Source organism: Camelus dromedarius, chromosome 14 (assembly GCF_036321535.1).
Source record: "Camelus dromedarius isolate mCamDro1 chromosome 14, mCamDro1.pat, whole genome shotgun sequence".
Lineage (NCBI taxonomy): Eukaryota > Metazoa > Chordata > Mammalia > Artiodactyla > Camelidae > Camelus > Camelus dromedarius.
Genome location: NC_087449.1, coordinates 20,307,645 through 20,330,206, shown reverse-complemented (window position 1 = coordinate 20,330,206; position 22,562 = coordinate 20,307,645). Strand labels below are relative to the sequence as shown.

The window sequence follows — 22,562 nt, the reverse complement described above, 5'->3', positions numbered from 1 at the left end:
GCTAGGAAACTGCGCCTTCCAACCTCAGATCCAGTATTCTCTCTCTCTGTTATACCATGTTGCCTCTCCAATGGCAGAGTTAAAATAAAGCGAAACAGGCTATTGGGGGAAGTGGGAATAGGCAGGGGGGTGGTAATATACTTCTAAATCATATAACATTTCTCCCCCACCCTTCCCATCACACATGCCAGCCTAGGGAGGTTAACCACCCAGTGCAGAAAATGTTACCTTAATTTCCGGAAACAGTATCACCCCCAAACACTCTGAATTGACGGCAAAATATTTTAATTTTTCATAAAGTTATTCCCCTTCCCGCCTCCCCCGCCACCCTTCCCACCCCATAGATGCCATGTGGAAAAGACTCTGCAGGCATGGGTGCTGGCTGAGCAGGAGGACGATGTGTGCATATACATACAGGTTTATTTAAATGATTGGATCTACACTTTCGGAGGCTGTTTGAAGCATCTTATCAAAAGAAAACACATTTTAAGCAAGAGGTTAAAAAAGCTTTTCAGACCCAAAGGCCATTTAATACAGTAAGTCCTACTTGGATAGTTTAGCAAACATTTTTTAAAACCCACATCCAACAGACTGGTTAGTATTGGATATACAGATTTGGTTTCAAAGCTGAAATGCCCCTGGTGTAATAGACCTTCTCATGAAAATCAGTTGCTTTATATTATGCCATAAAAAATAGGGACATGTATCTACTGACAACTTAAATATTAACTCAATAGGCTACTTGGTGATATAAATAGGGAAAAAAAAAAAAGTGGTCATGGACTAGGAGTGAGAAGACTATGACACCAGCCCATCCTGGGTTGCAGAGGGTGTTAAACGCTATCCTAGAATCTAAAACAGGAAAAAAAAAAAAGTCAAATATTCCACTCCATATAGAACCCCTCTGGCCCAAGCCATCCCCCAAGGAGTACACCCCAAACACATGAGGTTTACTAACCACCTGCTACAGATGTTACTATGTCACTAATTAACAATGATCACAAAAAATGTGTCATATCAGAGGTTCTGTTATCATACACAACACATCAGCGGCTGTAGGAATCTTCCTCCGAGAGCTCCCGTCGGAAGTCAAGCTGACAATGTCCAAAGCGCTGGTCCAAGAAACCACAGCTAAGAGACAGAGCGTCTGCTTGCTCGTGGAGCTCTCTGGCATGCCCCCCACTCCAGTTATCGGAGGGGCTGGGGCACAGGGGGCAGTCCCAGCCGGGTGCTGCAGCCTTTACTCCTGGGCCTCCTTGCGAGTCAACTTGTAGATCTCGGTGGGTCCGTCCACGTGGGTGATAGTGGTGGTGAGCTGCAGTTCCTCCCCACTGTGCACACCCAGATCGCCTGAAACAGGGTTTTTGGTGTTAGATGTGGTCAAGGAGGAAGGAGAAAGCTGGGATTCGTCTCCATAACAATTGCCTGATGCCAGCCCTCTTTCACATTCTAAACTTAGGGAGAAAACCGGGGCACAGGCACCCTAAAACCAGGGCTGACTCCCACCCTTTGCACTTGGACTTGGCAGTAATTTTTTTTTTAATCATTTTGTCTCGCACAGAAGAGATATTAACGATAGAGGAGTCAGCTTACTGCTGCTGTTATTCGTGGTAACGGTTAACAGTTAAATGAGAGCTCACTTTGCGCCTGACGCTATTCTTGGCTCTTTACAGGTGATCGCTGAAATTTGTCAAGTGCTTCTTCTGTGCCTATTGAGATGAACCTGTGGCTTTTGCTGTGTTTAATCCTCACAAGCACCCTCCGAGGCAGGCACTCTGGTCACGCCTGCTTTACAGGTGAGGAAGCTGGCAGGCAGGTCAGGAGGAGGAGCAGACACAGGAGAGTCTGGAACCAGCCCAAGGAAGGAAGGTCTGACTCCAAGGCCACGCACACATTCGCTGCAGACAACTTACAAAGCAGCTCTGGCATGTGAAGGCAAACAAGACCTGCCTGTATCTACCAGATTGGCCAGGGTGCTGTATCTAATGCCTTTAGGAACAATTAGGGTCTTTCTCCATCAGGAAAGAAGTACCAGAAATGTGCCCTGAATTTTCTGCTATCCCCAGAATTCTATCCAACACCAGTGTTTCAGAGTCATCACCAGTGGACAAAGGGATTCCTCTGCTAAAATAGAATAATGTGGCCTCTTCTCAACCAGGAGGAAAAAACATGAGTTTCCGTGTTAAGCCTTTAATAATGTCTGCTACCTGCCATAAGATAGTTGAGTAAATACATAACTGGCAAAGGGAAAACAGAAAACGCCCAGATCCAATGGTGCTCAGTCGGACCGTGTGCAGGAGCACGTGTACCCACATATTTGCAGAGAGGGGTGCTGGAGAACAAAAGGTTATGGTTATGTCTGTGATTTTGATACTTATACTGTACACATGACTTCATAATTTCAGAAACTGAAATTGTCCCTAGTTCAAAGCATGGACTAAAATACACACGCACGGCTTTCAGTTGGGATTCCATGCCATGCCTTAGAGGACAGCTCTGGCCCCACTCTTTGGGCTAGTATTTTGTCACTAGTTTAGGAATTGCTGGGCATCAATGAATTTGATGACCTTAGGACCCCAGGGGTGAGCCCGCCCACTGGCCCTGCAGGCTGCTTGGCTGGTGCCCTCATGTGTGCCATGTTGTATTAGATTTTTATTGTAGACCCATTTCCCAGTGGCTCTACAACTGAATCAGTCTTATGAAATGCTGGAATTGTGGGCTCTCTACCCAGGAGCGTCCATAGTCCCAGAAGCAGGGTCATTAGCTGTTGCAGAGACTGCAAACGGCATTTGGGTGCTGGCAAGTGTCCAATTCACAGGACAGGGGCAGAGCAGGTGCCAAAGGGGTATCAGCCCAGCCTCCCATACTTCCAGCCCTTGGGCCAGAGCACCCAGCAACACGGCGTGAAGGCTGCGTAAAGGCTTCAGGCAGAGCTGCCTGCCGGGGGCCACGCTGAACCCCTACTTGCATAATCAGCAATTTTCCCTGGGTTACTAATTTGCATTCTCGCTGCTGCAACTTTTAGTCCGTTCCTCAGTCAAGAACAGGCCTAAGCCTCAAAAGCCTTGGTCAAAGCTAGTTCTGGATTTGTGTATCTGGGTGAGCTACCAAAACTTCAAAGCCAGTTTCACAATCTACATGTCTGAGAATCATCAAAATTTCAAAAGAGCACCCTGACCACCCCAGTAGACCCATTAGCACCTCCAAGAGTTTACCTAAGGAATCCCTTTCACTGCAGACCTCTTAGAAATAGACACTAGATTATAATTCTACTCAGGTTTTGAACCAAAGGTGCCAAGTATTTAAGCTTAACATGTGATTCCAATTGCAGGTCCTAGAAAATGTGTATGACCCCACAGGTGCCATCACCCAAAGAAAGAGCCAAAATTACTTGGGCTTTTTTATTTTAATAGATACCTATATTATAGTGCTTGCCATATGTCTGACTCCATCCTAAACACTTTACAAATATTAATGCATTTAATCCTCAATTCCACCCCTTTGATGGAGGTACTATTCTCATTCTTTTGATGAAGCAACTGAGGCACAGAGAGGTCAAATAACTTTCCCAAGGCCCAAGTTGATAAAAAGTGATATGGGATTCAAACTGGAGCAGTGAGGCTCCAGAATCCAGGCTTTCAACCCCAGGCTATGCTGACTCTTTGTAAATATTCAAGTTTCCAACAGCCATTGAGACTGCCAGTGAAGGATGAGTCCACATAGAAGGTATTACCCTCACAAATATATACATACAATAATTTGGATGAATCGTTCAGCATATTAATTTTGCTCTTGTATCTGATAAAGGAGAATTTATAGCACACAGCATCAGTGCACTGATAATAAGGAGAACTATTATTAATGAGTATTTACTGCATGCACCAGTAGGGGCTTAGCATGCCCTGTATTTCCTAATAGGATGTGAAGACACTGAGACTCAAATAGGCAATGAATTTCTCAAATGTGACCCAGCCTGCTCCCTGCAGAGTTGGAATGAGGACCGGATCAATGGGATTCTGGCTAGCAAAATCTATGATTCATGTGCACTTTCTCTGTACCTCGAAGGCCAACACTCCCCTTAGGGATCTGATGGGAACACGGCAGTGACACAGCAGGAGCGGGGATCCCGCCATTCGTGTCCAAACTCCACCAACTCCTACTTCTGCCAAAGTCTCACTCCATCTGCTCCTCTCCCTATTAGCTCCTGCTGCTCACTGCACAGACATGCTCAAAGTCTCTTTCCACCTAAGATCGAAACCCCCCCCCCAAAAAAAAACCCTTCCAAAAATGTGATGTTTCTTATCAGTAGCGAGAGGAAGAATAAACAGAAAAAGGATAAATTATGAAAGGTTTAAAAGAAGAGAATTCTTTGGCTTGCAGTAAGTCTCTTTTCCTGGTTAGGATGTCAATTCATCTCAGCTAATTAACAGTAAGATGAAGGCTCGTTTCTAACCAGCGTGAAATGAGACCAATCTCTGGCACTGGATTTAATCTCAGAGGACTATCAGTGGATCCATATCTAGGGTGTCACATCCACAGATCTGTAGCTGCTGCCTGATTTTAATGACCTGGAAGGCATACTGGGGACCCAGAAGGCTACATACCTGCGCTACAGTGATATAATGACAAGCACAGCTTCCTAAGACTGGTGGCATTTTTTGGGGTGTTCCAAATAAAATTTTATTATTAAAAATTTTATCCAATTGAGACTTTATTTCTGCATTTCGTTTTGTTCTATTGTTTGAATAAGACATTCCTGAGACATTTACTGATTCGTTTGTTCCACTCTCAAACAGAAACTGAAATTTGTTTTGGGTTTTTTTTTTAAGTTTTTGTTACATTTATTTATTTACTTATTTTAATTGAAGTGTAGTCAGTTTATAATGTGCCAATTTCTGAGGGACAACATAATAGTTCAGTCATATATATGCATACATATATTCATTTTCATATTCTTTTTCATTACAGGTTACTATAAGACACTGAATATAGTTCCCTGTGCTATACAGTAGAAACTTGTTGCTTATCTATTTTATATACAGTAGTTAGTATCTGCAAATCTCGAACTCCCAGTTTGTCCCTTCCCACCCCTTTCCCCACCCTGGTAACCATAAGTTTGTTTTCTATGTCTGTGAGTCTGTTTCTGTTTTGTAAATAAGTTCATTTGTCTTTTTTTTTTAAGATTCCATATGTAAGTGATACCAAATGGTATTTTTCTTTCTCTGTCTTAAAATGACAATCTCCAGGTCCATCCATGTTGCTGCAAGTGTTTTTTATGGCAGAGTAGTATTCCATTGCATAAATACACCACAACTTCTTTATCCAGTCATCTGTCGACAGACATTTAGGTTGTTTCCGTGTCTTGGCTATTGTAAATAGTTCTGCTATAAACATTGGGATGCATGTATCTTTTTGAATTAAAAGATCATACCGATCTTTCTCAAACTCTTCCAAAAGACTGAGGAGGACTGAATACTCCCAAACTCATTCTATGAAGCTACCATCACCCTGATACCAAAGCCAGACAAAGATACCACCAAAAAAGAAAACTTTAAGCCAATATCATTGATGAACATAGATGCAAAAATCCTCAACAAAATATTAGCAAACAGAATCCAACAACACATAAAAAAGATTATACACCATGATCGAGCTGGGTTCATCCCAGGGACACAAGGCTGGTTCGGCATACATAAATCAATCAGCATGACACACCATGTCAATAAGAGAAGGACAAAACTCCCATGATCATGGAATTTTAATGACAACATTTGTGAATCTGTGGCTAGTTTAGTTTAAAAAAAAAAAGGAGAAACTGTTAATTTAATTCCAATGTTGCTTCACAGAATTTGGGAGAGACCCACAGTCTTTTAATATTAATAAGAGCTACCTAATTCTGTCCTCACAACCACTAAGGCAATTAACACCTCATTACCCAGATGTGGAAGCCAGAAAGCTCTCACACCACAAGTTCATATTTATTTCTTGAGGTCACACAGAGTATATATTGGAGCCAGGATTCCACACCATCTATGTCTACCTCCAAAGCTTATGTTCTTTCTATAATACTCTCGACTTCTTTTCTGTGGAATTTTTCCTAGTCCCACAACAAACTTTCTCCTATTCACCTTCAAAGCTAAGCTCAAATGGTAACTCTCTGTAATGGCATCCCTGGTTCATGGCAAAATGAGAAAATCAAGGAGAGTGTGGTATTTGTAAAGCTAAATTATTTCCATGCTAAGGGCTGTTGTTCACTCAAAGATTATATCCTTTTCTGTACTTGGGGTGTTAAAAAAATAGTGGATGGTAGGTTTTTAAAACCTTTTTAAAAAAGCTTTCTAAATAATGTAAATCACCGGCACAGTATCTGGCATGCAGTAAGTGCTCATTAAAACACCCACCAAGACTTCCTCATGTGGACCAGTCCAGCTCCCCCCTGCCCTGCTCCGCACGGCTCCGTCTAGCCCAGCACACCAGCACTGGGGTTCCCTACTGGGGTTTAGGGAAAAACCCTCAGCAAGAAAACAGGTGTGCTTCGGGGTGACTCAGCCTTTGAAAGTCCCCTCTGGGGAATAAGGCAGAGTGGTCTTGGTGGGACTGGGTTCAGCAATCCTGGGTCCAGCCATCTCTCAGTCCCTTTCAACCATCAAGGTGGTTTATACCAGGCGTGAAGTGAGCCATTTCCCATTTACCTCCAAAGCGCCTCCAGCCGCTCAGTGTCAGGCACCTCTGAAGAGGAGAACACAATAAAGCCTAGACATTTCGTGTGAAACCTTAGTGTTTATGGCCCGATTATAGCTCATTTGTTGAAGTCCTAATTCCCATTGCCTCAGAAGACGATGGTATGTGGACTCAGGGTCTTTAAAGAGGTGATTTGGTTAAAATGAAGTCATTGGGATGAGCCCTAATCCAACAGGACCAGTGTCCTTCTGAGAAAAAGAGATTAGGATGCAGGCAAACACCGAAGGAAGACCGGGTGAGGACAAAGGCTGTTGAGACCCACTTCAGAATCTGAGTCGAGCCCTGGGGGTAAGACCAACTCCATCACTGCGCACACGGCAAGAGGAAGCCAGGCTGGCCGCGGGTGCATGCAGGTCACCCAACACACGAGCCGGGGAAAGATCGCAACAAAAGGCAGCCCCTGTCAAAGCCTCATGACTCAAACCAAACGTCTACAGAGGCAACAAAAGCCAAAGCTACCTTTCCTGTGGAACAAGCAGCAGGGCACCTCAGGAGCCTCGGGATGCAAAGGTGACCTGCGCGGCAGCTCCCCAGACAAGGGCCCGGGGCTGCTGCTGGGGCTTCCTGCAGAACGAGCGGGCGAGCCAGAAGACAGCCAGCGCGGACAGAAAGGGAGAGGGACCTGCTGGCAGTCAGAGCGTCTCCTGTTCCCTCTGTCATAGGCATCCAGTCATCCAGTCAGGAATTCCATTTTTCACTTTCTTCCTAAAACCTTCTGACAGAGATTTTATAGATGAAAGAACAGAGAAGTGAAAGCTAGGACCAAGAACTGTCTGATGTCATAAGCCGTTCTGCCTGCTTTTTCCCCACATGACCTCGTGACTGAGGGGGTCTGGGCACGTGTCATGTGTTCAGGGTTTGACCATGTACCCCTGGGAGATGATGCCTTTGCTTGGGGCTGCAGCTCGCTTCTGCCTGGAAGACATCCAGAATGATCCACAGGTTGGTCAGGGACATGGGCAAAAAGAGCAGCTTTCATGAAAAGGCAGCAGGAGCAGGAATGTGAATGGTCACCAAAAGGGAGAGTCTTAAGAACCTTTGCTAAAAAAAAAAAAAAAAGTATATGTCTGTTTGTGTATATGTACACACACATGTATATATACACAATTGCATGTAACAGACACATAGTTTTTTACATATATATATAAAGATATATGTAAAATACAGGTAGGAACCCAGAACGCCACAGCCCTGCATCACCAATCAGCCGCTGACAACATGAAAACCTTCTGGCTTGGACACTATGAAGCTGTCCCGCGACGTCCCGCATTTCAGGAGGCTGAGGAAGAAGTCTTATCTCGCAGACCAGGCTACTAGCTGTGTCTCTGTCACTCCATCCTCTGAAACCCAGCACCGGGCTAAGCCCTAAGACACCCCCCAGTTCATGTCTGAGGGTCATCGTCCAAGCCACACAATAAGAGAAACAGAAACATGCGAGAGAAAGCGCTCTCTGGAAAAAGACCTTCTCTCGAGCCTCCTGCCCGCTGTGCTTCTCTCTGTCCATCCCTTGACCAAACTTTCAGGCTCTCTGCTTTCACTTCCTTCCTACCCTCTGCCCCCGACACTTCTCAGCATTTCTCTCCACCCCAAACAAAACTGTCTCTTTCCTTAGCCTCTTTGGCCTCAGATGCACTGGAATCCGCTTCAAGTTCCCGGAAATAGCTTTCCTCAGAGGTCCACCCAGGACCCATCTCACAAAGGCAAGAAGCTCCGCACACCTGGGATTCATTCTCCATAGCAAGAGATCCGAATTCTTGGCTCTGGACCTTAAAAGCTAGAGTGGGGAGGGAGTCCAAGCCATTTAAAAATAAAAGCTTTCCACAAGAAAGGAAAAGGAGCCTGGGAAGGCTGGGGGAGGAGGAGAAATGCCATCCAGAGACTCAATTTAAAAATATAGTAGGTTTCTAGGTCTCCATGTAATAGTCCAAACCAGCTCTTTCCAAGGAGCTTCAGAATCCTGGCACGTGCTCCGTAGTCCCTAGGATCTGTTGTGGGTCTGGCGCGGATGACAGAGGAAGTCAGGAGAGAAGGAAAGTGATGGGAGAACCCAGCGCGGGCAAGCCCCTTGCAAACGCACCGACACAGCACCACACAGGGACGTGCACAAGCTGCCAGGGGCCCACAGCGGGTAATGTCGCTGAGGAGGGCTGCTAAATCGTGTGACTCTTGTGTTTACGATCAGAACAGGGTCCCAGAGAGCCCGCCTGCTCAACTGCCTGCAGAATGGCTTTCAGCAGGGGCCCTACTGGCATTCTGGGCAGGACAATTCTGCACTACAAGGGACTGCTGTGCCTAGAGCTGGCCATCTAGCATCCCTAGAATCTGGCCACTCAAGGCCAGTGGCACGTCCCGTCATAAGTGACGATGCAAAACCGCCATGAACTTTTCTGAACACCTCTTGGCAACGGATTCAGGGGAGATGACATCCTGTTCAGAATAGCTTCTGAGATTTCTGTGAAATTACAAATCCAACTACCTTCCACAACAACAAAAATCTTATAGGAAAGAGATCAAGTGCTCTTCTCAACTGCAAGGACTGAAGCCTAGGAGTGGGGGGCTGTTGAACCGGGTGAGAAGCCTCAATGGGAGCTGCCTAACATTTGGCTTGCAACTCAAGCATCTGGCCCCCCAGAGTGGCAGGCAGCCACCTGGCCCCTGTGGGCTTGGCCCCGGCCCTGGCTTCCCGTGTGCCTGAAAGTGCTGGGGTCGGGCGAACTCTCACCAGTGTCTGGAAGCCCCTCACGTTGCACAGAATCGCCCGCTGGGCTTTGTGACAGGAGGCGCTCTTCTGCCCCTTCCTTGCTAACAGGAATACAGAGAACCACAGAACTCTATGTTCTCAAAAGACTTTAAGAGATCACTCACAGGTGGGAGAAGTGGTGCCCGGAGAAGTGAAGCAGTTTGCCAATAGCCACAGAGCAAAAACAACCAGAAGATTTTACGTACATGAAGTGCTACAGCACACAGCCAGGATTCAGTAACTGCTGCCCACCAGGATTAGCTTTCCAGCATCCCAGGAGGTCCAGCGATCGCTTTAGGCGGTTTTTCCCTGGAGGGCAGGAACCTCACCTATCAGGTTTCAGCTTAATACTCTCAAGTCAAGGACAGGTCCATACGGTTTCTGTCAAAGTCCAATAGGATGGCCACGAGGTGAAGTCAAGGTTCTTGTTGGCAAGCTCAGGATCCCTTCCTGCTGGCATCATGGAGGTCCACTGTGTGAGAGCCCACTCGCTCCCATTTCCATGCATATAGTAAAACACTGAGTGCGAGCAGTGGGAAGGAAGCTGGAGGCTGCCTAGCTCCCAACTTTCTGGAAAGGAAGTCAATCAAACTAAGAGTTGGGCAGGTAGGTAGGTAAGCCAAAGGTCTTTATTCTTGCCCGAGACACATGGCCAGAGATGGACCTGGTACTGAATGTGACAAGAAGCTGTGGAGCAGGAAGAAAGAGAGGCCTGATGTCCAGGATGCCTTTGCACAAAAGAGGCAGGTACAGCACTGGGGCCATATGGTGGCTGAGACCATCCCATACCCCTGATCCTCTGCACATTTGCCCTCCTCTCTCTGCCCCATCTATCATGTCATCACGCCCCTCTTTTTACCCCTATCTCAAGATCACTGGCCTGTCTGTAAAATGTGAAAGCTAATCTAGAACTCCTATTTCTAAAGCATGAACACACTCAACATTTTCAAAGAACCCTTAAGAACCAGTCCTTGCCCACCAGGAGTTAGTGTTCCAGGGTTCCAGCAGGAGAGGGAAGACACAGGCGAACTCATCTCCTACACCCACACAGTGAGTGTCACCTGAAAAATGTGACCACGTTCCTCCAGGACAGTTCCTTAGAACACTAGTTCCCAAAGATGCCTGGCAAAAGGGTTTTAGGGCCAGATGATTTCATCATTTGGAAGTGCTATTACCTCCACCCATTTTAAAAGACTCACAATACAAATTAATGTGCTAAAGGCATTAAGATATTTTGCAGTAAAAATCGCATTAATGCTGATTAAAGACCCAATGATTCTCAAACTTATTTGACTATTAAAACCCACCAACATCCCACGGCAACAATATTCCATTGAATGTAATTTGCCGGACTCCAACTGGGGTGATCAGAAATGTGTTTGTAGGAGGAAATATTTTAAATGGGCCTATGAGACGGGTAGGGTTTTATCAGACCCAGATGGAGGGAGGCAGGATATGAATCCATTCATTCTGCACACACTTGCTGAGCACATCCTGTGAGTAAGGCCAACCCTCAGTGCCATGCAGACGTGCAGATCTTAAAGTCCTGGTCTCTGCTCTGAGACAGAGTGATGGGCACTGGCTTTGATCTAATAAAGAGCATCTCCGGTTTGGGGAACAGCAGGTATGTGGGAGAAAGAGTAAGGGTGGAGGCAAACAGTGCAGGGCTAAGGATGCAAAGAAACAGGAGCCTCTTCCATGTTAACAGCACTGGCCTGGGCAGCAGAATTCACTTCCCTCCACCGTGGCTCGGGGAGAAACCCCAGGCAAGCCCCATCCTTCCCTGGGTCTCAGTTTCCTCATCTATAAAATGACTGAACTGGCTAAGTTCTCCAAGGCTTCCTGCAGCATCAACATCAAAGACAGCACATCTAGCACCTACAGGGAGGACAGTTACAGAGACAGATGAACAGCTGTTGGTTTGGATGTGTCAACAGGCTTGCAGGAAAATGAGCAGGGGGAAGAGGAAGCCAGCTCCGTTCAACTCTCGGGGCCAGTCCCCCTCCACTCACTATCTCAGGCTGTGCTTCTCAAACTAGAAGAATACATGTGGCATGCTTTCCAACAGTCAATTTTGCTCCAAAAATTGAGGAAAACACACTTAATTTTCCATACTAAAACTGGGACATGTTGTAGACTAGAATGCAATATTCCCAACATGTATTACAGATTTTTAAAAATGCAGACTTACAGAAATCTCTGCCCAGTGCTGGCTTTTTGTCTCCCTGGAGGTGCACGTTCACACATGGAGGAGAGTTTAACTGGGGAACCCAGAGCCTTTGCTTTCTAAGTCTTGTAGAGACAGAAGCCTGCTCGTCCTGAATAAAGCTATGCCAAAGAGACTGGAACTCACCATTGGACTGGTCTTCCCCATAGTTCTTATGGGACGGCGCGTACAAGAACATCAAAGCGAAGACATACAGGTTCCACATCCCGTAGATGCCGGTGAAAAAGGCGCTGTTCACTTGGACCGTGACGCCGCCCCACTTCCAGTGGCCTTCGGTCACCTACGGAAAAAGGAGTGACATTCAATTGGAACTGAGAAGAAACACAACTCCAACAGGAACGAACTAACACAAACACCACGTCTCCTCTATGTATGGGAAAGGGAAGGGCCACGTGAGACTCCATTTCTTAATCTGAATCATACTAGCATGAACTGAGGCTAACCGAAGGCTTACGACATGTGAGGCACAAAGTCAGTGGTTCTCATCCTGGCTGCACGTCGGCATCACCTGGGGGGTGTCTCCTCCTGAAACAGCAGTACGTTGAGATCCCTGACTTAATGAAACTGCACTTGAGTCTAACACTTACCAACAATAACTCCTCCTCCCCCATCTTCCCAGCTAGATGTAAGCTCCCTGCAGGCAGAGACCAGCTCTGCGAGGGCCCTAGCTTAAGTGCCTGATGCACCACAGGGCTGGTTAAACAAACAGATGGATCCTCAGAGTGACTAGTTTCCCTGGGTGGGGCAATGTGGAGAAGGCGAAAGCACAGGCTTAAAGTCACAGACCCCGGATTCAGTTCCAAGCTCCACCACTCACTTTCCCTTTAATGTAAGAGAAGTAAGATTAAGACTCTAAACATCAGTTTTCTTAAGTGCAAAACAAAAACTTGAAAGATTACTGAGGAGAATTAAGTAAAAATATTTCTAGAAATTTCCTGGCACACAGCAGACACTCAATAAATCCTATTTTACAATGTCACCTATGTTAAGTTACTCACGAAGAGAACTAGGAAGCTTTCATATGCTTTACAATTTGGCAAGAATGTTTTGAGGTTGCCTTTGTCTATGTTAATGACTCGGTAATGGTTTTAAGGGCTGTCTGATGACATCCAGTTTGCACGAAGAACTATCATGAGGACTGTTGAGCCAAGAGACTAATCATTTATGCCAACTCTAAGATCAGTGTAATGATTTTGACCACTTCTGCCTGCTACAGGAAACCGTAAATGAGAGTAAAAGAAAGGATTAGACTAGACAGACGCTCCTGTGATAGCTTAACGAGACTGTGTTATATAAACCATCTCCAGGAGCCCCTCCTTCTGGGATCTAAAGTGTGAGGTGGCAAGCTGCATCTAAATGTTAATGACTTTAACAAGCAGGCTGATTTCACCTCCTGTGTACCAGGCAGAGGGTCTCAATTCATTTGGGACCCCTAGCCTAACCCATGACCCATGGGGGCCCCAGGCAGAACAAAGCTCTAAGTACAGGTATTTCCTTCGGAAAGGCCTGGAGTGTCAGTTGACCAGGTTAATGGATTATAAACTTACCAGTTTCAGTTTGGCCTTGGTGATACATAATTTTCCATTTTTGTGGTTTATAGACAAACCACCACCATTAACTCTTATTTACTTTGGAAAATAACTCACTTTATATGACATGCTTAGGAATGTTTTCTGGCAAAGAAGGACTTCATAACCATTAATGATTTTAAAACAGTGTACCAGCATTCAAGCTATTTAGGACCGCTTAGCAACCTCTGCAAATGTCACTCTTCTTACGTGTAAGTACAGAATATCCTAACTTTATAAAAATTACAATACTTAGAGCATACTTAAGATGGTTTTTAATGTATATAACAGAAGAGGAGAAGGGGCCTTAAGATAGCTTTTGGAAATATATGTACCTGTCGTCATAACAAAGGGAGCTCTTCTGTGCGGTCACAGAGGGGAGGCCAGGCTGGGTGAACTGAAGGTAAGGAGGGGTAAGACTGCTCCCACTTTCCTCTGCTCTGTCATGGCAGTGGCCCCGTCGGCTAGGGAAGGGCCTGTAGGAGAGCCTCCCTCCTGTGATCCAAGCTGGGGACACTCAGCAGTGACAACTCTGCTGAAATGGAATCTTGCTGGGATCGGCATAACTGACCCATGGAAGGAAACACCTGCACGCCCGGTACACAGTGGTGCTCTCCAGACAGACGCCTGGTGAATCAACATAGACGGGGATGCAGGGATGTGCAGGAATGCCAGCACCGGTCCACGGAGGTAGAAAGAGGGGCTGGGAAGAGTCGCCTTTAGGAAATATCTGACTGAGAAGTTAAGAGAAGATACTGCATTCCGTAGTAAACCATAATTACACTTAAAAGTAAGATGAGCGGTCAATGGCTAGTGAGTACAATTTCATTTACACAGTGCTCTCTACTATGTTCTTCCATTATCACTCAAAACAACAGGTAATAAGTGTTAACACAGGTAATAAAGTGAAGATTTTTAAATATAATAACAAGGATAATAATAGTTAATATTTATTCAACACTAATGATACGTCAGGCACTTTACTAAGAATTTTTCATGGAAGGTATTATTTAGTCTGAATAACAACTCTGTGAGGTGGGTGGGTAATATTTGCACTCAAAACTCATGGATAAACTATGACACAGAGATTATCTTGCCCAAGACTGCTCAGCCAGGAAGTTGTGGTTCTGACTCCAAAAAAGGCATTCCTACCCATTATACAAAAAGGGTGAGTCTCTTAAGTTAGCATATGAAACAACTTTTATGTCAGGTCAAATTTCCCTTGAAATTCACTTAATTGACCATAATGCACATTATTACATAGATATAATATATTCACACACACACATACACAGGTTTCTGTATTCAAATCTGTATAGTAATATATATATATATATATGCACTACGGATCCCAGACGTAGTAATGTGTGGTATATAATAAACTGGATATATATGCAAGACACAATTTTACAGCAGAACCACTGAAATGAGATTCTTGTACCATGAGGGACACACTGGAGCCAGGGCTGACTGAGGAAAGAGTAGATTCATGCCCCCATTTCATGTTTGCTTTGGGACACATGCACCCGTTTCGAATGCAGTGGCAGAATTACCTATACTATTTAATTTGTCATCTCTAAATGTATTATTTCCTGCTGAGGGCAAAGAGCTGAATTTGCAGAAATGGACTGTCTACCTACTGTCACTCTACTGTTGGGAGACCTGCCTTCCCCTCTCTTCTCTCAATTATTCACGCCCGGAGCTCTCAGTACATTCCCACCAGTATGTACCACAACCAGCAGACTCAACAGAGCAGACCTTGTAAATCCAAAATCTGAATAATGGCAAGGCAAAGAGGTGACAGTCAGCCCTTTTCACTTTCGGATAGAAAAGTCAGGTAGCCCCAACCAGGGAAAAAAAGAGTCTCTCCTCTGCCTAAAATCTTATTTCTCAAAGTCCCTGTTTTTCCTGATTCCACATCTGAACAATTTACTTTTGTGTGAAACCACCCAATTACAGCCCTGTAGCCAAGTGAAGGTCAAAGCCCTTTACACACAGTAGTCTTGACAACCAACATTCCACTTCACAACAAGATTTCCAAATCCCAGACACAGGCTCTCTTACTGGAAACATTTCCTCTGTAAGTAGCAGAATGAAGTGATCACACACACAAAAAGAGCTGGGGACAGGCTCTCTGGGAGCCTCCTGCATGTGGCTTGACCTGAATGTCAGGCACCTGGAGTCCCCTCAGTGAAGGCCGGTGACCTTCTCGCCTGCATTGCACTTCTGTTCCCAACTGTCTGCCACCTCTAAATGGAACACCTCTTTCTTTTCCAGAGTGAAGGGGCTAAAACACCAGACTCTGATGTGCCAGCTTGGTTGCTATGACCGAGGCCGTTAAAATGGCAGGCATTAAAAGACAGCACCTCAGTCCCCAGCTACAAAGCCTCAAGGTCACTGCATTCCACAGCTTCCAGCGGCCTTTCATTCCTGGCCTCAGAGCTTCAATATCCTGGCGAGATCCCCTCGCATTATATTTCATGGGGCTTAAATGCAGGCTCTCCCAGCAAGCCTGAGAGCATAATGGGAGTTTTAATACATTCCTTTTACCTAAGGCTGGGATCCATTTCAAAAAGTTACCCAATAGGTTTTCTTTCAGGTGAGCTCATTGCTGAGACATTCCAAAATGACATTAAAAAATAAATCCTCTGATGACTGTATTAATACAGTACCTGGGACACTGAGAGTTATGCCTGAAAACGTCTTAGATATCTATAAATAAACGTTAAAAAAAAATAACCCAGCAGGGGGAATGTAAGGAGCTAATGGAATCCAAAAGCCCTCATTGCTACCCCCTTAGAGTTGAAATCCACTCCAGGCTGACTGTCGCAGCAGATATAAAAAGCCAGCCACCAACTGGAGCCCTGTTAGAAAATACTGGGGCAGTAGAATGTTAAGCTTTTTCTCCAAAGAAAAGCCCCAAACTCTGTGACTTGGAAGGCTGGCCTCCTTTGCTTCAAAAAGGTGCACTAATTAAACATGTCTAAGATTAAGTTCAGGCAACATGTAGCTGCCTTAAATCAGCCAATGTCCCTCTTGACTCCAGGTGGGAGGGACCCTGCAGAAACAGGAGGGTCAGCGGGAAGGGCTGGGGGAGAACACCTTCAGCTTTCTAAAGTGGCAGAAACATGTTAGGGGCAAAGGTGCCCTTCCTTCCTTTTATTATTCAGCTCATCTTCCTTAAGATTCCGCTTCTCCAAGGAGTGCATCCTGCTCTCTCAGCCTCGCAGAACGGACGGTATTAGGTGTCACACTGCATTACTGAGGGATCGGAGGACTGGAAAGCATTTGGTCACATGAGGGAATCAGCCAGGGGATAAGTCTGGCCTCAGACACCCTTGGTTGAGCCTCTGCTGGTTGAATAAAAAAACCATTCAGAATTTGAAATATTTTTACTGCATTTGGAGGGGAGGGTGTAGTTTCCAAGGTTTTATAAACAGTCTGCTACAAACACAGCACTGTTACAGGTCAAAGCAGAGGTGGTGAACAGAACTTCTGGAGATATGTATGTGTATTTGTTTTATTTTTCTCTACTCACTTCAGCCTTCAGCAGCAACATGAACACTGCCCAGAGGGTGTAGCCAACAGGGTTCCAGGGGTTAAAGGCACCCCCAAGTATCCTTGGATAAAATTCAAGGGGTTGGTGAACTGGAGCAGGAAAAAATTCTACCTTTATTTTCACTAGTCTCTAGCTGGAAGTTACCATTTCTGTCAAATATGAATGTAGAAATCAAATCCCTGTAGTATTAACACCACCTGTAATTTTGTCACCAATAGAAATCATATTTTTATACCAATTAGTTATAAACCTGAAGTCTCTGTAATAGGTATAACTGCAAATATATATCATCCATCCATCCATCTGTCTGTCTATCGGTCTATCTACCTACCTACCTAATTCTCTTTGAAATCCAAAGTATTTTATTTTGCTCATTTAAAAACATTCAAAGAAGAGTCCCATGTCCTTCACCTAAGGCGGCCTAGGGGGTCCAGGACACAAAAAAGCTTAGGAGTCTGTCTCGCAAAAGGAAGCCTGCTAGCAGAACAGGGCAAGTCTTATCCTAAGGCTTTGTCTGCACTACTAACATTCTCAATTTTCACCAAATATAGAGATGACAGAGCAATTGGCAAAGAAAATCAAAAGGACCGGATTCTAGTCCCTAAGTTACCAGATAGCCTTCAGCACGACCTTCACCCTTCCTGCCACTCACAAGAGCACAGCTCTTCTCACTCACGGTGTGCCGGGCCCTCTGCAGGTCACTGCGCAAGCATTACTGCGCATGGTCCCTACCGACACCTTCTTCAGGTGGTGCTACTATTTTACCACTTTACAGATAAGAAAATTAAACCTTAGAACCGTTAAGTAATCCATCCATAGTCCCACCCAGCAGGAAAACAGCATAAATGGGAAATGTCTCTAAAGCCATTAGATTTCATATTCTAGCAAATGGAATAACAGTTCTTATACTATTTAGCCATAAGATTTTTGTGAAGCTCAAATGGATGATAGATACATAATATGTATGACTTAAATGATACTTCCCACTTTCTAGAACGAGCTACCTATATTGAAAATCATTACTGAGAATTTTTCAAGTATGGTAAAATTATGAGTTTGGGAAATAACTGGCAGAAAGATAAGGCTCTACCAAGGGGGCTTTTGAATTACATTTCCTGTTTAAGTGGCAATATAATTGTTACGAAGAATGGCTGATGGATTGTAAAAGGATCTATGTTAATATTAGATAAAGATCAAATCAAATTAATACTTCCTTGTTCTGCTACAGGGCTTGAAAAGTTTATTCTCTTAAGTAAAGGAAACAAGTGCCTTTCAATCTAGCTGTAGGCTTCTACTTTATTTAGCAACTTTTTTCCTCCTACAAGGCTGTACTGAAAGGAAAATTCAGTCTACCTCTGGCCAAGTGATAACTAGTCCCAGATTAGAGCATCCTAAAAAAATGGCTTGGTCAAGACATGGAAACAACCTAAATGGCCATCAACAATATATGGTGGAATACTACTCAGCCATAAAGAAGGATGAAATAATGCCATTTGCAGCAACATGGATGGACCTAGAGATTATCATACAGAGAAAGATAAATATCATATGGTATCATTTATATGTGGAATCTTAAAAAATGACACAAATGAACTTACTTTCAAAACAGAAACAGACTCACAGACATAGAAAACAAACTAATGGTTACCAAAGGGGAAAGGGAGGGGATAAATTAGGAGTTTGGGGTTCGCAGATACAAACTACTATATATAAAATAGATAAACAGCCAAGTCCTACTGTATAGCCCAGGAAACTATAGTCCATACCTTATAATAACCTATAGTGAAAAGAATATAACTGAATCACTATGCTGTACACCAGAAATTAACCCAACATTGTAAATCACTATACTTCAATTAAAAAAAAAATAGCTTGGTCAGCTGCCCAGAATCATAGCCTCTCTGTTCCTTTCTTAGTAGTTCTATAGAATTTTCTCTGCAAAGTAGAGGCACTTTTCCAGGGACATTCTCATCCTGACCTCACAGGCTCCACTTACCTGACTAACAATGAAGAAGATGACAGTCATGGCAGCACAAGCCAAGGTGATCAGCATGAGGAACTTGAACCTGAAAATTAGCCCCTGTTAGGACAGAAAGAGCAGTTTAACATTCTACCAGCTACCATCCATCCTTTTTTTTAACATGTAAATCTATAAAAAGCTAATTTTAAAGAAATCTGTAAAACCAAATCCCTAAGAGTGACAGTAAAATAATTTCACAAAGTAACATTTCTCCTGCAGATGTGAATGTGGCTGAAGAATTTCTTCGGCCAAATATTTCCTAGGTTCTTATCTCTCATGAAACAGTGATACCAGAGTCCGGGAAATTATATGCACAGCACGTCACGAGGCTGCTAATTTCCCTGCTAAGCTGGTTATGCTTCTCTGCAAGGGTTCAAAGTTACCAAATCCAAGTTTTCTGCAGTTGTAATAAAATTCTGCTCCAGTGAACAAAAAGAAATGTGCATATTAATCAACATGAAGTGGATTTGGTTGAATTTTCTCATGTGTCGCTCCAGCCCTAGAGACAAGCAAAGCTCCCCAAAGGGCCCACGGTTTCCTGCAAGCAGGATTTGAGGGTACCTGTGTATCAGAGGATGCCTCCTGTTCAGGGGCTCTTATTTCCACTGCATATAAAAACCCTGTGGTTCTGCAGTTCCTGTTTCTCTTCACACAGAGGAATTAGGCCCATGCCTCCAAGGGCAGCCACTTAGGCAAGAGCCCAAGCGATCCTTGAAATATTAAGAATGTGTCACCTGCATTCGAGATTTGAGGATGTCGAGTGCTTCATCTGAATAGGGCCACGATCTATAAATAGAGATTACTGAACCCTATTGTGAGCCCCTGTTGGATGTTTTAGGGGGAATGTGGTCTCTCGAAGTCTGGAAATCAGATCACCTGGGCTGAACCCCAATCTTAAAGCTGATTCTCAGCAAGGGAACCTTAAGTAAAGGCTCCCCCCAAGCCAAAACCTAATTCTACCGTCATCAGATCTCCCATCTAGCACGCGCCTACATTCCATTCCGAAGCTGAGGAACCTGCTGAACAAGTTCACTCCTCACTGGGGATAGAAAGGCATTTATAGTACAGAAAACTCCAAGATCGAGACAGGCCAGAAAAGTAGATGTTTCTCAGAGTGGGACTTAGCCTCTTATTTTGCCCAGAGACCCGACATTACATGAGAATCTCTCAGCGTGTATTTGAAATAAAAGCTTCCAGTCTCCAGGTGTAGGGGGGTGTGTGTGTGTGTTTTCACATCAAGCAGGCGGCAGTGAGTTCCTGAATGGGTCGAGAGACGTGCTCACCTCATAGTGCAGCCGCCGGACTTTGCTCATGGCTGGCAGGGTGGACTGCTTCCCGCTGATGTTCCGAAACACCTGAAAGACCATGAAGCACAGAAACAGGAAGTAGAGGCAGAGGCAGATCCCAGCCACGATGATGAAGGCCATCTCAGGTGTCCAGTCAAGGAAATGGCAGGCTGGCCAAGGACCCCAGCACTTCTCCCCAGATCTGTGTCAATACTCTTTGTCTCTAGATATTTAGGTGATTTTCAGGGGGATAAAATACTAAAGCCTGGCACTCTAATATCCACAACAGAGAGGTTTTCTGACACAAAAGTACCAGTGAGGAATGTCCCAAATTGCTATCCAAGCTCTGTAAGAAGAGGAACAAAGCCTTGCTTGTTAGAAATGTAGGCTCTAGGGCTCACCCTGGACCTGCTGCTGAGTCAGAACCTGCCTTTTAACAAGGTCCCCAGCACAGCCATATGCATAGTAAATTTGAAAAGCACTAAAATATTGGATATTGGTTGTACAATACTGGTCAGGCAGAAAGCAGCCTTAAAGTCACCTCAAAAGTTAAAAACACAGGTGCCTAGGTCCCACTGATATGCAGAATGAGACTGTCCAGGGGCTAGGAAACCCAAGTATAACCAAGTCTGGGAACCACTGGGCTCATCCCTGGATTTGTATGAGGCGACTGAGATGCCCTGGCGTCCGGAGAGGATGGCGTGAGGGTTGGGTGCAGCAGCAGCAGCTGCAAGGGATGCTGAGCATGGGATTGAAGTTCTTGAAGTAAAAGCAGGGATGGAGTTCTATCTGCCATCTTCTGCCACCACAAGAAAAATCTTGTCAATTGGAACCAAAAGCAGGACACATGGCCAAGGTGGGAATTGAGGGTGGGGGGCAATACAGTCTGAGGCTGATCTTTAAAACTTAATCTGAGAACCATCAAGGCTCAGGGTGGAGTGAGCTGGCTTTGGGAGGCAGGTGACCAGACTCCAACTCCCTTCTGCTACAACCACACCCCAAGTTGCATATTTTTAAAATGTTAACAAGCGTGAACTCGGCATTTGTATTTCATTAAATAATATATCGAATGCAGTTTCTTCTTCCCTAAAATCAGTGGTGCCCTTGGATGAGAGAATAGAGTTATGCTGCAGGCCTTGACATTTGTTTGCCTCCCTGGACCTCCATCACATCTACAGAATGCAAGGGTTGCGGTGGATTTAACATGATAAATATTCCTGGTGTTGTGCAGCTAACATTTTTTGGTGGGGGGATGGGGGAAAGGAGGAGCTCAATACCCTCATCTTTAAAGCAGTGATACTACTGATCAGTTGGCTTACAAAATTTTTGTGATACTGAGAAGCCAATATAAACATCATGGCCAGACAAAGCATATTTACCAGCATATGACAAGATAATATCCATCACGGAAGAATACAACTCAAGCCTTTTTCGCCTCTCCAAGAGGACAGTCTTTTAATCTTGAAGCACTTAACATATTATTGTGGGAGATAAATTATTTAAATCCAGCATCCTAAAAGGGATAAGCTAAGACTGTCGCTTCTGCTTCACGAAGATGACTCAGACGGGTTTTATGCCAGCCAACCAGGAGCCTCCAAGACTCCTCTGGAACTAATCACCTTAGCCTTATCTCCACTGGGTCTTGGAAGTGAACAGCAGCGGCATGGGATGCCAGCACACCAAGGTCAGTGTAAGAAGTCTTGCACACAGATGACTTCAGAAACAGGCTCTCCCGCAGGGGCCCAGAGACGAATCTCCGTGGCTCCAGGGAAAAGCTAGTCATGCTTCAGTCTGTGGTAAACAAGTGTATAATAGATAATTCAGACAGGCAGCAGTAAGACCAGCAACTCTGATCCCTCTGCCATGGGGATGAGCTGCAACCTCTGTTTTGCCTGCTCTTACCTGGGGTTGAAAGCAAGCATTAATTCTTCTCATTATCTGCCTTAATTGTGCCGTTATCATTGGTCTGAAGATCAAAGCCCTGGCTGAGCACATATGGAGATCATCAGCGTGACTTAGAAAATGATCATGGGGACCAGGCAGCTACAGGAAGAAATAAAACCCTGAGCCCATCAAGGAAGGATACAGCCAGCTCTGTTCCAACATCTGTCGTCCAGATACTGTAGAAGGGATTTGTGAGTTGCACCCCTCTACAAAGAGAAACAAGATGGAAAAGCAAGACACTATTAATACAGAGGCAAAGGGGAACTTTCCTTTTTACATACTCCCAGCTTTTCAGCCTGGAGGGGTGGGGGCTGTATTTAGACTAAGTCACAGAGGACTTAAAGAGAGACGAGTTTGAAGAGTATGAACAGCTCAAATATTTTGCATCTGTAAAGAGCTCTGTCTTTGATCTCATCCCAGTCTTTAATCTGAGGATGTGACCATGGCCAATGCTTTCATCCCACAGGCTCCCGACCA

General features: G+C 44.8%; 1 protein-coding gene across 5 annotated transcripts in view; it reads right to left on the bottom strand.

Moving 5' to 3' along the window:
* WLS (Wnt ligand secretion mediator) overlaps positions 1-22,562 on the bottom strand; it is a 131,617-nt gene that overhangs the window by 31,414 nt on the left and 77,641 nt on the right. For 4 of the 5 annotated variants that reach the window (XM_010989013.3, XM_064493469.1, XM_064493471.1 and 1 more), the window contains exons 8-11: positions 22,228-22,291; positions 20,139-20,282; positions 18,832-18,915; positions 11,835-11,988 (exon numbers count right to left, since the gene is read on the bottom strand). In XM_010989013.3, coding sequence (XP_010987315.1) covers positions 11,835-11,988; positions 18,832-18,915; positions 20,139-20,282; positions 22,228-22,291 — 446 coding nt within the window. Of the gene's footprint in view, positions 1-402; positions 1,351-11,834; positions 11,989-18,831; positions 18,916-20,138; positions 20,283-22,227; positions 22,292-22,562 lie in introns of those variants that run through there. The other variant, XM_010989014.3, reaches the window with a different exon arrangement.